The 14,396-nt window shown below is 37.3% G+C and overlaps 1 protein-coding gene across 6 annotated transcripts in view; it reads right to left on the bottom strand.

Moving 5' to 3' along the window:
- The window catches only part of LOC115433266 (actin-binding LIM protein 3-like), a 66,462-nt gene that overhangs the window by 23,307 nt on the left and 28,759 nt on the right, over positions 1–14,396 (bottom strand). For 4 of the 6 annotated variants that reach the window (XM_030154580.1, XM_030154581.1, XM_030154582.1 and 1 more), the window contains exons 8-13: positions 6,133–6,191; positions 4,439–4,519; positions 3,980–4,141; positions 3,756–3,785; positions 1,978–2,089; positions 1,621–1,725 (exon numbers count right to left, since the gene is read on the bottom strand). In XM_030154580.1, coding sequence (XP_030010440.1) covers positions 1,621–1,725; positions 1,978–2,089; positions 3,756–3,785; positions 3,980–4,141; positions 4,439–4,519; positions 6,133–6,191 — 549 coding nt within the window. The remainder of the gene's footprint in view (positions 1–1,620; positions 1,726–1,977; positions 2,090–3,755; positions 3,786–3,979; positions 4,142–4,438; positions 4,520–6,132; positions 6,192–14,396) is intronic. The other 2 variants (XM_030154583.1, XM_030154584.1) reach the window with 1 other exon arrangement.

Here is a 14,396-nt window from a genome sequence, read left to right as displayed (position 1 = left end):
TGGCAAAAATTTGTGACTCCTCGGATTTATGAAAATGTATTTATTTACTCCAATGCATTGATTCCCACTGTTCAGAGTCATTTCTCACCTGGGGCTGCAAAGTTAGTGATAACTGGTTCCTAATTTTTTTTTTTTTTTTCATTTTGTTTTTATTGAAAAAGGTGAGGAAAAAATATCTTCAACATTACCATTCATACATATGTTATCTATTAAAGCCCTTTCATATTTCTTATTTTATGCATACAAAAGTATAAAAAACAAAATGAACATGTGAACTGGGTGCTTACAGTTTGGGTATTTCTCACTTAAAAACAATCATAGCATTACAATACCTCTGGGGTTTTTAAACGTTACACATGTTTATGCAGAAAAACATAAAAAACAAAGAAAACAAACAGGGAGATTATAAAAAAAGAGGACATCTTTAGAGGAGTGATACAAATTCTGGATGGCTAGAGGATACAAACTTTATCCATTTGTCCCAATTATGATAAAATGTATTCCCCTGAATTCTGACAGAGTAAGTCAATTTTTCCATTTTGAATATTTGCAAGATGATCTCGTACCAATCTTCTATTGTTGGTGACGTTGGGTTTGACCACCTTCTTGTAATAGATTTCTTGCTGGCTGCTAAAAGCACCTGTTATAATTTTGAACCATCCCTCCATTCTAGTACAGCGACATCACCAAGATATAGATTTACAAAGTTAATTGGTTCCTAATTTCAGTATAAATTGTCAGGTTGGAACGGGTGGAACTTATTTTGTATTTTTTCAGTGTAAGTCATGTATTTTTCTACATTTAATTTACTAATCAAGTAGATCTTCATAAAAGCTCAGATTAAAGTTGAGGGTTATTGTATCAGAAACAGAGAAAACTGAAGAAAAAGTGACTTTTTCAGCAAAGATATCAATGACTGAACATAAAACAAAGTGTATCTAATCACTGTCATTGATCCAACTCCATGGGTTTTACTGATAAATCAATGTTGTAGAAGATGTCGGTGTTTCCACGTTCACTACGGAGCCTCTGAACATCCAAATGGGTCATATCTGATGACCATGAAAAGATGACAAACTGTATTTTACCTGAATTATTTACATGTATTTATAGGATTAGTGGTTGAAAAGTTTTTAAATATTTCAGATCAGGTGATGCTAATAATTATTGCAAGTGGCTGTTTAGATATTTGAGGGTTAATCACTTGCCTACATTATATTTACATTCATAAAAAGGTAAAAGCTTAATTTTCTTGGAATAAGTACCACTGTCTTTTTAATACAGGTCAAAGTTCATTTCAAAGTTTAGATCAGTAGATGCTTTTGGGCTGTCTGGGTCTTTATGGGTTAAAAACATTGTAATATTTTTGGTTAGTTTGGCCGCTACTATCACGACTATTGTGGATTGTCTTTTTATTTATTGTCTCCTCTCTTCTAATGCATCTTCATGTTTCTTATGCTGTCAACAGAAGTGGAGATGGACTAAGGGTTACAGGTTTTGGTGAGAAAGAGGAGGCAAGGTCTGAAATGACTGGGTCACCTGTGATCACTGTTTGCGTGGTATAATTAGTATTCATGTTAGTATATAGGTTAGGGGTTAGCGCTACACACCAGAGCGTACCTGGCACATGGAAATGCTTGGGGGCTTGGTAGATGGCGGTGGTGGGTGTGGCACACCTGGGCTCTGGCTGACTGTAATATGGTGAACTCCTGCCACTCTCACTCCCTGCAGTCAGCCCAGCCAATCACAGTGAGAGAAACCAAAACATAAGCAACAGGATGGCCCGCAGACGGACAGAAAGGCTGCTCAACTGATGAAGAATTTGTATATGTGACAGGAGTGGACAGGACACGACACCCTGTTACAGTGGCGTCCTCTTTCTTAGTTAAGGACCTTTCAACGTCCACTCCCTTTCAACTCATTTTCTGTGGGTGAGATTAGCACTCGTGTGTGTCTTTGCTTGAGTGGGCTCATTACCGGGGAGATAATAATGCAGTGGGGAGCCTCCATGGCGACTGTGTGCAGGGGAGTCAGTGTAGGCAGAACCGGAGGAACGCCTTGTTCTCAGCTCCACGCCATCCAAAAGATCCTGGAGAGATTCAGGAAGAGAGAGTGGGGGTGGGGGTGTCTTAGTTTTAAGAGTAATGTGCTTTCACTTGCTAAAATGCAGCAAATTACAAACCACTAGGCTCCTTTCAAAGCACAGTTTAAATCATGTACAACAGTTTAATATTCTATATTATGCACATGCTGCTTGGAAATCCCTAAACAGACAAACACAACGTAAACAAACGCTCTCATTAGATTTGATGGTTGCAGTAACGTACATCTGTGGTTGACCAACTGCTACAAAGAAAATAGTTACTCATTCTCTATTTTCCATTTAATGTCATTTATCTCTTTAATTGCCTGTAGTGCAGAGATGAGTGACTTAAAAACATATCTTCTTGCACAAACTCAAGTCTACTTCCAGACTCCTTGAAGGTCTTCTCGACCATTATAAGTCAGGTGTACACCAGAGGACTTTTCAGTGATTTCAGTATTGTAGACTAATTTCCAGTTGAATTAATAAAATCATGAGTATTAATGGAGTTGAGGCTCTTATCAACATTATTTACCTGCCATGGTAATCTGTCATAAGTGAGTATATTGGTACTGTTAAGTCTCAGTTGGTGGTTTTCAGTGTCAACAGCAAAAAATCTATGAAAGGTTAAAGTTTAACCAACTTTATTATCCCTGTAGGGAAATTCAACCTGTGCATTTTACCCATCCTAATACATACACAGTACCTAGCTTTAGCATTATCAATTAGCATTAACAAATAGTACACATTAGGACCAGTGACCAGGACCACATCTTCATCAGCACCGTGTTCAGCGGAACCAACAGGAGAATTAACCTAAGTATACATGTTTTTAATGATAAAGGAAATTTGTGTTTTTAGTGGTAAACTCTAACCATAAAGGCTCTGATCCAACTAACAATCGGACCCTGACCTTTCTAGGTGTGAGGTGGAAGTTATTACATATTATGGCATTATTAGATTTCAGTATTTTGTAATCCAGGTGGTCTGAGAGGACATGAGATGTCAAGATCTACATGTTTCTGCTTCCAGGCTATAGAAACATCTTCTCTGTGACACAGATTTTGAGGAATCACAGGAATTTTCAGACAGGTAGGGGATTTAAATACATGACTTATGGCTGTAAATACCGACCAGTGGTTATACTGTGTTGAATGCAACCTGAAAGTAAATCTTTTGTGTCTTAGTGTCTTAGAGTGTTTTAATATGTATAGTTGGTTTATATATATATTCAGAGCTACATATAGGTTTGTATATTTAGAGCTTTATATATGTATTGTATGTGTGTGTGTACATATATATATATATATATATATATATATATATATATATATATATATATATATATATATATATTTTTTTTTTTTTTTTTTTTTTTTTTTTTTTTTTTATTTGGACTGACTGGACAGAGCTGCAGAGTTTGATCTTTTTTCTTTGTGATTTTTCGCTCCTGCAGCTTTAAGTCAATACCTTTCATAGAAGACAGCAATATTGAACCAATGCACACAAAAAATAGAGGCTTACACGACTTAAAAATACCAAAATCTCAGTAAGAAAGGACCTGAAAATAAAATTGGCAACAGATTAAGTTTTACGATATTGAATACATAAAGCTTAATAATGTTACATCTTTTGTATATCTAAAACTGCAAAGGTGGAATGTGGTACTTACATTTGGATACGGAGACAAGGAGCTCAAAGACTAGAAAAATAGACAGAAGATAAATTGTTACTTTTGTGACATATGGACAGTATGCCCTGTTACTCTTAGCATGTTACTGTAAATGAAGTTTAAGGCTCTTTCCAGGTGACTTTCTGTGATGTGAACTGTCACTGAAATTTAAGCACTGACAACTTTTAGCTCTAGTTATTTATTGACTGTGTGTGCTTGTGTACCTGTCCACAGCTGTATCTCTCCAGAGCGTCATCTGAGAGGTGTGTGTGTGCATGGTCAGCCTGATAAGGGATGATGTCGGGCCGCTGGATGTCATATATGGCTTTGACCCTGGGCAGAGCCGCTAGCTGCTTATAGCCTAAGACGTCTCCATCAGCCTTCGACTGTGAGAGAAGTAAACAAGGGGTGGGAGAGAGTCAGAAGAAGCAGTCCTGAGGAAGAGATTCATAGACAAACATTTAGACATAACAGTCAGTGAAGACCAACAGATGTCGAGACGAACACACAGACCGACATTTGAAGCCTGTTCGGAGGCTGATAACGGAGCCAGAACGAGCTCTCAGGGAGTCGGTGCCTTTCTGTCTCCGTCACTTTTTATTTGACAGACAGCTGTGACAGTAGCAGCTGAGGGCGTAGCCATAAAGTGTTGGCGGTAACCATGGTGACCACAGTTTACTTACACAGATGAGCCGGTGCGGGGAGCCAAGGAGAGGAGACGAGCCTGGAGGTGATATGGACGCCGTCTCAGACGTACGTCTCAGCTGGAGGACGGTATAAACAGGGACATATAAGTATGAGTCACATTAGACTTGAAGGCAAAGGTCAAGAAAAACTTAGATCACGTAAAACATGAGGGACAAAAGCATTTTTTTTTTTTTTAATCAAATGTATTTATAATTTCTGTGTTAGATATGCAGTATGTTAAGGCAACATCAGACTAAAAATTACCCTTTAAAGTAACTTGACCACACTTATATAACGCTGTTTCCAGTAAAGTACTGTATATGATAAAAAACAAAATATATGTAAACAAGGGGGAATTATAATTGATATGAATGCTGTACCTTTAGGATTATAAACCTCAATAATAAAAAAAAAAAACATTCTGGCAAAATAAATAAAAAAAAAAATAATATAATGGTCCAAAATTATGTGAAACTATAGAAAGATGTAAAAAATGTCTTGTGAGAGGAACCTTTACACCTCCTACTTGTGTACTTACACCTTAACCTATGACCTCAACAGTCTCCTGAGTCTAAGTAGTTATAAAATGTTTAACAACGTTGGAACCAGTAATGCTATCATTACACTTAAAGGAGTGATATTTTTCTTTTTTTAAATGGAATTATGCATTTTAAAACACTTCCCTGTGGTCTACATAAACTGTAAATGCTATGCTTGGGTCTGAATTCTTCATTAATTCAACTCCACAGGTCCATCTTCAACCCTATTTCTGAGTAATGACACCAGAAAGGTTGTTTTGAGCGCTGGCCCTTTAAATGTAAATGAGCCACTTCAAACCCCACCCCCTCCAGGTTGTTGGCTGTGCTGCTCTGTCCTGTTCAACCAACAACTGAACATTTTAGGTAACTGGCTCGAAGTTTTGACATATTTTCAGTTTTTAATACAACTGCTGCTGATGACAAACAATTATGGCGTACTCGGAGAAATGTTCTTCAGAAGTCTTGACCTTATATGTGCAAATGTCATGACGTAACTAGATATAAACGTAACAAATTATGCAGGAATTACAACAAGTTGTAGAAATCCACTTGCTTTTTGCCAAAATGAATATAAAGATAGCTTTGCAGCACCTGGAGGGTTCAAATTCAAACTTTATGAACTATTAGGGTCCAAATACACAAATAAATGTACCAAAGACTAATACAAGAGGGTTTAGCAAAATATGACCCCTTTAAATAATTCAGGTACCATACAGTTCCTCAGCTTTTCAGTAGCATCGGATATGTCTCACATGTTCAAAAAAGTGCTGAACCCTAAAATGTGAATGCTATGTTTCTATTTAAAATAAAAGATATTTGTGAACCCAAACATGTCTGAGGCTGCAGTGAGCTTTTGGACAGGCTTCACTAAAATAAAGCAAAAAAAAAAAAAGTCATTTGAAGAAGTCTTCCATAAAAGGGTGCATTATATCTATATTTAAGAGAACTTCATGATATCCGTTCAGAATGAAAGGCTTTCAGCAGAGGGCCCTAGACAGCCAAGTTTCACATTCATGCTAAAATCTCTGAACAATGTGGAAAAACTTTGATGAAGAATAAAAGAGAGAGAGAGAGAGAGAAAGAAAGAGGAAGAGAGGACAGAAACATAGAGAGGGGAGCAGGGGGTCGTGGGTATTTTAAGTATCACTCACCCTCAGTTTTCTCTCCAATCGTGCTGCTTCTTTACACATGGGGTGCCAAACCTCCGAACCTGTAACACCCACAAAAACAGCCACGTTTACTCACAGTGTGGGCAGCAACTCAGTTCAGTTTTATGAGACCCTATGAAGAGTGGATCAGCCTTTCTCAGCAGCATCAATATCAGTCGACAACAGACACACACTGCAGGCAGGGCATGTGGCTGTGGAGGCAGTTTGTCTGGTCTAAGGACAGAGGATGTACCTTCTGCTCTCACTGAGGACACTGGCAAGAAATGCACTTCAAAAACAACCACACCAACACAGGGCTTATTCAATAAACCACCCACTATTAGTGTACACAGAATGTTCCACCCAAAATAATGAATCTTGTTTCAAACCTGACCTTGTGAGTCATTTTTGCATCACATATCAGCAGCTTCAGACAGTTCACCAGAGCAGTGGTTCCCAACCTTTTTTGGGCTTGTGACCCTAATTTAACATCACAAATTTCTGGCAACCCCAGGAATTCAAAACAGATTTTTTTTTTGCAAGGACTAATTTGTTTTTGATCATATAATAGTTTGCTATATTATGTTGCAAATGAACATTAATTTTAGATGAAATTTAGGCTAAATAATGTATATTATTATGGACGGAGGCAGAAAAGCCAGGTGTAGATTACTGCACAAAGTGAGAATTTCATTTTCCTTGGTCAGGATATGTACAGTCAGTCCAGCTTGGATTTACAAGGCTGACAATTAATACTGAAGAAACAAGAACTCAAACTATGAATTATGAAAGAGCTGCAGCATCTGAAACTGACCACAATGAACATTTGACAGATAAACAGTACCACAGTGCCTCCGTTTCAGCTTCAGTTTGTCATGTCTGTTATGTATTGTGACCGTCTCTCTCAACTCACCATATATTTTTATTCGTAAGTTGTTTTTTTGTTTTTTTTAAATCAATTACTAGAAATTTCAGCCAACCCCATTTGAATTCCAGGTGACTCCACGTGGGGTCCTGACCCCAAGGTTGAAAAGCACTGCTCTAGAGAGTGAGTTATTTTATTCCAGTGTGACATGGTTTCTCCGTGGCTCCGCCCCTCTAGGAGACAGGTAGGAAATCCAGTCCCATTCATTCCAAAGGGAGAAATGACTGTCATTTACAGATTTCACTTCTTCAGCTGCAAATTGAACCAAGTAAATGTTGGACTTGTTTAATCACAAGCCACATAATTTTGCAATTTTCTGACATTTTTAAGACATACATATCTTGCAGCACACATATCATTTGGACTGACCATTAGTGTAATTTGTTTTATTTAGAGTTTATTAAATTGCCTTTCATCCATCTACATGTCTATTAAGGAGCCATATTATTAGTGAAGTGAAGATTGCACCATCTAGATAATAGATAATTTTTGCTAAAGGTTAAGGTTAATGTTAAGGTTAACTTGCTTTATTATCCCCACAGGGAAAGCCAGTCTCTTCATTTTACCCATCCTGATGCACATATCACCCAACATTAGGGTTAGCACTTAGCATTAGCACACAGTAGGAGCAGTGAGTATTATGGTCAAGGAGAATTAATGTATATAAACCTGTTTTTAACTGTTTATATAGTTTCTACTATTGTTTAGTTTATACTACTGTTTTTGAAGCTTTATTGAGTGTCAGTCTACCTGAACATCCTCACATTCTCCTACAGTTCCTGCACAACAGCAAAAGTCATCATTAGAGCAAGGGTTTGTTTTGCCTCTCCTTGGCTTTTTGGTTGAGGGACTCAAAATTCTGCAAAAATAGGAGACAGTAATTCAGCTTAATGCTAGATGTTACCAGAGTAGAAATAGGGAAAAGAAAGACCATGGAAATTCATAGAGTTACTGTGGAAACATGGATGTGTAACATGGCTCTGAAAGGGAACCTACTAGACTTACCATTTGATTTTATTGTGAATTACTTGGGTAACCTACCACACAAGATGAGAAAATCTGACTGATATCTTTTGTTAAAATTATTAGCAGGGGCAAAAAAAGCCATAACTCGAAAATGGATGTGCGAAGATCCCACAACACTTCTGGACTGGACGACTGTTGTGAATGAAATTTATGACATGGAAAGAATGTCCTTCCCATTAAGACTCACTACTGATAAATGTAAAAAACATTGGAAAAATGGAATGTGTATGTAAATCAAAGACGCGGGCGACGCGGTGGTGCAGTGGTTAGCACTCGTGCCTCACAGCAAGAAGGTCCTGGGTTCGATTCCAACACCAGTCGACGGGGGGTGGGACCTTTCTGTGTGGAGTTTGCATGTTCTCCCCGTGTCTGCGTGGGTTCTCTCCGAGTACTCCGGCTTCCTCCCACAATCCAAAAACATGCACTAATAGGTTAATTGGTTAATCTAAATTGCCCATAGGTGTGAATGTGAGAGTGATTGTTTGTCTCTATATGTTCAGCCCTGCGATGAACTGGCGACTTGTCCAGGGTGTACCCCGCCTTCGCCCCTATGTAGCTGGGATAGGCTCCAAGCGACCCCCGTGACCCTAGTAGGATAAAGCGGGTTCAGAAAATGAATGAATGAATGAATGTTAATCAAAGAAATCCTTGAACCTGTATAATCCTATTCTAATTTGTCCTGAACCTGTCTGTATTTTGTTTGTCTGGAGTTTGAACCTGGATCCTCTAATTGTTGTGGTCTGTCTTTTTTTTTTTTTAATTTTGTCTATCATAAAATGTGGAGAAAAAAGGGAAGTGAATCTACTATATTTATTAAATCAAAAACAAATCTTGATAATACATTCCATTTCTACAGTGCAATGCTCCTAAATTACCATAAATCTTACACACAGGACTTTTTAAAAAACTACATCAATAAAAGTATATTTAGCAGATGTTTTTGTCCAACAATAGTATTAAATAAATATCATTAACTCTCTGAAAAAGCTCTTCCAGAGAGAAACCCAGGATGTATCAGGAAATTCCATTTTTGTTTGAAAGGTGAAAAATAACAGTCTGGAAATTACATTAGCATTCTTCATTTTGCAACTCGTGACTACAGATTCCATGTCATGCTTTGGCAATTCTGAGCTTAATATTAATATTTAACATCATTTTATTTGAACTAACTGTCCAAGAGGGAAAAGAATAAGAGGAAAAGGAGGCAGATGGAAAGGAAAGAAGAGCTATTGAGCAGAAGAGGAAAGACGGACTGAAGGTAGGCTATTAGATTTTATTCATAATCATAAACCACTAATGTCAGGATGTCATACTGCCTGTGGATCTGATAGTGATAATGACAGTAATATATCCATGCTGAACACACACACACACAAACACACACACACACGCACGCACGCACACACACACACACACACACACACACACACACACACACACACACACACACACTGTATCATCTTCTATGGCCTGAGGGCATTACAGACCAACCAAATGGACTTAGGTAGCTTATCATGAGTTTAATATACAACCACTATCAACACTGTGACTCTGACCTGCACATACACAAACAAGCACAGATACAAAGAGGCACAGAGAAGTGGGCTGCACACACACACAAACAAACACGCAACAGTTACACACACACACACACACACACACACACACCCGCACACAAAATCAATACTGTAGACAGAAACCATGCGTGGTGATTCAGTGCACCCCCGTCCCGCCCACGCTCCACAACTCTGCTGCCATGCAGATGTATGGCCTTGGACTTGAGGTCCTTTATCTCCTGGATGAGGAGAATCTATCAGTGGAAGCAAAGAGGAGTTCAATCCAAAACATACAACTCTACACCAGTTTTAAGAAAAAAAAAAAAAACTTGCCTGAAAAGTGTCATTCTAAGAGGCTGTGAGGCTCAAAGTCTCAAATGATCCTTGACTATGTTTAGACAGACTTTTGTTTTTCTGATTCTCATGCAAAATGCCTCTTCATGTTGGCTGATATTCAAAAGGGGGAGTGAAGGCTGCCTGGGTAAAACCAGGAAACAATACTGACATTTGTGCATTTGCCATTTGAAATTCTAATGCTATAAAGCTGCAGATATTTAAATGGCCTCGGGCAGTTTGCGTTTTGCTGAATCATCTTGCCAAGAGGAATATACAAAGGCTAATGTAACTACTTAAACACTGTATGCGCAAGGGTTTATTCTTTTCTTTTGCCTCTCTTTCAATATTTAAACTGTGCTTTTTGAGACAAAAACAAAAGTATCAGAGAGGAATGAGAAATAACTGAAGTAGCAAAGTGTAAACACAGCTACAACATCCCTAGAGGTGATAAGAGTGTGGTAATATTTGCTTTATGAAGATATAAGAGTCAACACATAAAAGATGTCATGATAACAATCCTTTTAAAGTAGCTAAATTAAGGATAGGATGAGTGGATTTTACACTTTAAATTCCACAATTATCACTAATGCTGATTCACATTTTCAGAAGGATTACTGGGATAAAAACCTGAATGAGCCTGAAAATAGTAACTCAGCAGAAAAAAAAACAAAACTATCTGCTTTTCTAGTATCTCATAGAGAATATCTGTCCTCTTTAAAATGATTTTCAATATAGTAAAAACATATAAGTAGATAATCATTTTTTGTTGTTGTTTATACTACATGATGAATTGACATTGATATATCATGAAAAAACAAAAGCATGCAGAAATAGCTTATATTTTCCTCAGAACAGACATTATAAGAGATCTAGAGATAAGGTGCAAAACACGGAATACAGAAGCTTTGCATAGACCAGGGATGGGCAAGCTATGGCTCCCGGGCCACATTTGGCTCTTGGGCCCTTTTCAAGTAGCTCTATGTGGCTTTGGCAAAAAAAAAAAAAAAAAAAAAAAAAAAGGAAATTATTATTATTTTTTTTATATACATATTTTGCTATTATTGCTGCAACCATAAAGTCATTCTTATATTATGTAGTTGTAAAAATGTAGACAACACCCCAAATGAATAAAAAGTAGAGGTTGCAGTAGTGGTGAATATAGTCTATTTTTTATTTAATGACACTGAAGTTATTCAACTGTAGACTCCAATGCACATACCAGTCAATTTTTGCTGCACAAATGTCACTATTTTCTTCAGTGTATTTCTGTACTTTCTTTGTACTTCTGTAAATGCATCAAAACTTTAATTTATTTTTGACATATTCTGTACAAACTAAAGAGCTTCTTAAACAGTCACCACTCTGAGGTAAAACATATATGGATATTTTTGGGCTTTTTTCTCTATTTCTGTCTTAGAGCGACTCTTTAGAGAGTAAAGGTTGCCAACCCATGGCATAAACTATTTGCTTTTAGACTGTTTTAAAGCAGATTTGTATGTCTGTGTTTGTGTCAAGCCGTGGAATTCCCTTATTTAGACTGAGTCAAAGGGCTGATTATATTTCTATCAGTCTAAAAACTGCTTACAGGAAGAAACATTTTTTATGATTAGTATATATGCCATTGGGACAGGCGTTGCAAAATAGCTGAGGCTATAGATACTTTGGTCAGTGGCAACAATCAATGCTATATACTTGTCCCTGTACAAATAAACACTACATAAATAGATGAAGTTTGAATCATTATGTTTGGCTCTTTGTTCCTCTGTACATGTTAAGTTATTTAGACTGACAGAGCATCTATACTAACACTGTTTGAGAACAAAGCAGGGCAGTTAAAATAGATTATCTTCTTCACCCTCATCTTTTTTTAGTCATAGAATGAGACTGAGAGTTGTGTTTTGACTGTACATTTGTTCTCTTACTGGTATTGTGCATTTCAGTGAGTGGAACAAAGGAAGAGCCAGCTCAGAATATAGCACCTACCCCGAAACCCATGAAATCAAAAAGTGGAGTATTTTACTCAGGGTTTCAGCGGATCATTAAAAAGCATTAAGTCATTAAATAGATTTTGTGAAAATTAAGGCCTTAAATGGCATTAAAAAGCATAAAATTTGATGTCCAGAAGCATTAAAAAATGTAATTTGTATTTATTTTTATTATTTATTTAGTTACAGGACAGTGTGCATTGGCATTAGTTAAAAAGAACAAGATGCACGCACCAGATTTAACAGAGAAGCTAATTTCCATCTGTTGTCCTGGACAAACGACTGGTGTTAAATAGACTTGATGGAAAAAAAAAAGCATTGATATTCACAATTTATTTTGATTATATAAACATTTAATAATTTTGATCAGATGTATAGTGTAATGATTGACAGGCAAAACCCTTTAATTGACTATTGTTTATGGCAAAGTCACAACACCGGATGCTTAGAATGCAACATGCTGTGAGTGTGCTCATGCTGTGGTGAAAGAGCAGAGGGAATATTAGCAAGTATGGGAAAAATGGGAAAATGCAAGTTTCAGCAGAGGTGATTGGAGGAAGAACTATTCAGAACCTGGTTAAAGCCTGTCGATGGTAAACCGTCATAAAACTATAAAACTGTATCTGCAGTTGGACATGGGCATTAAATTTGTTTAAAGTGGCATTAAAAAGGGCATTAAAAAGCCTTATATTTGCTGCAGAAATCCTGTTACTGATGTTAGTTTAATTTGACTGACTCAACATTGATCTTGGGTTGAGAAGTTCCAGAAAATATCACCTTAATTAAGTCTACTACATGTATAGACAACGTACATGGGCAAACGCCAGAGTGGTGTTTTCAGGCAGTAGAAAATCAACTTTGTGATGGAAGGTTTTCAGACATGACTCTACTGCTCCCCTCTGTGACATGAAAAATGGTTCAGCTTTTTCAGTAACATTAAAAGATATGATCTACATTTGTAGCCTTGCAATTTGAACCAAGAGGAGAGAGCTGCAGAAGGAAAACATGTATTTTTTGGTGTTTTTTCCCCGTATTTCATTGCTAGCACTTTTAATGTGGAAATGGTATTGAAAACAGTTCTTCATAATACAGATGAAAATTACAATGAACTGTAACTTGAATTTTACATTACAGTAAAGTTTAGTTAATACTCTAAGTGTGAAAACAGCTGAAAAGGACAATAAATATACTTTTTAATATATTTTCAGAACCAATATCAAGCTGAAACCAAAACAATCAGTTCATAAAATAGTTCTATTGGACCCCATACAACACCCACACACACAAACATACACACTAATCCTTATTCCAGACATGCATCATGAGATTGATTGCGAGTCTGTGTGCGCGTCTGCATGTGCGTATGTGTGTGCGTGTGAGTCGTAATTGAGTGTGTCTCACGAGGGTGATTGCTCAGCCCTCCTACATGTCTGAAGTCATCAAAAGGAGTGAATGTAACCTTGGGGCAGCTCACTGGAGCGCAGCACACACACACACACACACACACACACACACACAAGCAGATGAATGCATATGCAGACACATGTGCCTACATGAACGGTGCACAGGCATAAACTGAGAAAAAAGACGCATGCATGTATGGGCATAGATTAACACATGCACACACAGGCTTCAAGTAACATATGCAAATGCTTGGTTTTACTGGTGGCTTTGCAGGAGAGCAGGAGAATGTCAATGAGGTGAAACAGGAGGTGTCGACCTGTGATGACTCTGGGACACTGTGTGTCAGCCACATGTTACGGTACAGTAGCTCCACATTTAATCTGGATTCAACTTAGACACACAACATGTTCTCTGTTGTCTGTTGTTTACTGTACAGCAGGTGCCTAGAATTTCACAGTGACATATTTTATCGAGTTATTCTCCTGATATGGTGTTATGGTACTGAATTTACATAAACAAAGCCATGGTGATTAGGATAAAAGCAGGGCAGGATAAAACCATGGTTGCAGTACAGTTATATAATAACTGTAACACAGGACCAAAGTTATTACAGCTTTGAATTTTTCATTAGTTTTTTCATTTTTATTGTTTCAGTTTGGGTTTTAATTTTATTTTGTTCTTGGTTTTATTTGTGCATAAGTAGCTTTAGTTTTATTCTGAGTAATCAACTCATTTTAGTTTTAAAACTCTCAACATGGAAGTAACTTCTGATTAGATTTAACTTTTGATCTGCCTTGACTTTTTTTTTTTGCAAAACTCCAACCGCCTGTCAGTTCTAAGGAAAGTGACACCATAGCCCCCAGCATGTCATCATTCTCTGCTCCCTACTGGCCTCTTGTCTGCTGTTCTCTTTGCTTGACCCTCAATGGGCTTCATCACTTATTTCCATTGCATTGCACCTTTTCAGCATTTGCCATTTGTTTTAAAGGTCCCCTTTAACTTCAACTGCCCTTCTAGGAAATATGGTCAGTCAAT

The sequence above is a fragment of the Sphaeramia orbicularis genome, chromosome 14 (genome assembly GCF_902148855.1).
Source record: "Sphaeramia orbicularis chromosome 14, fSphaOr1.1, whole genome shotgun sequence".
NCBI classification, from domain to species: domain Eukaryota; kingdom Metazoa; phylum Chordata; class Actinopteri; order Kurtiformes; family Apogonidae; genus Sphaeramia; species Sphaeramia orbicularis.
The sequence above is the reverse complement of the archived record's forward strand: the minus strand, read 5'-3'. Positions and strand labels throughout refer to the sequence as shown.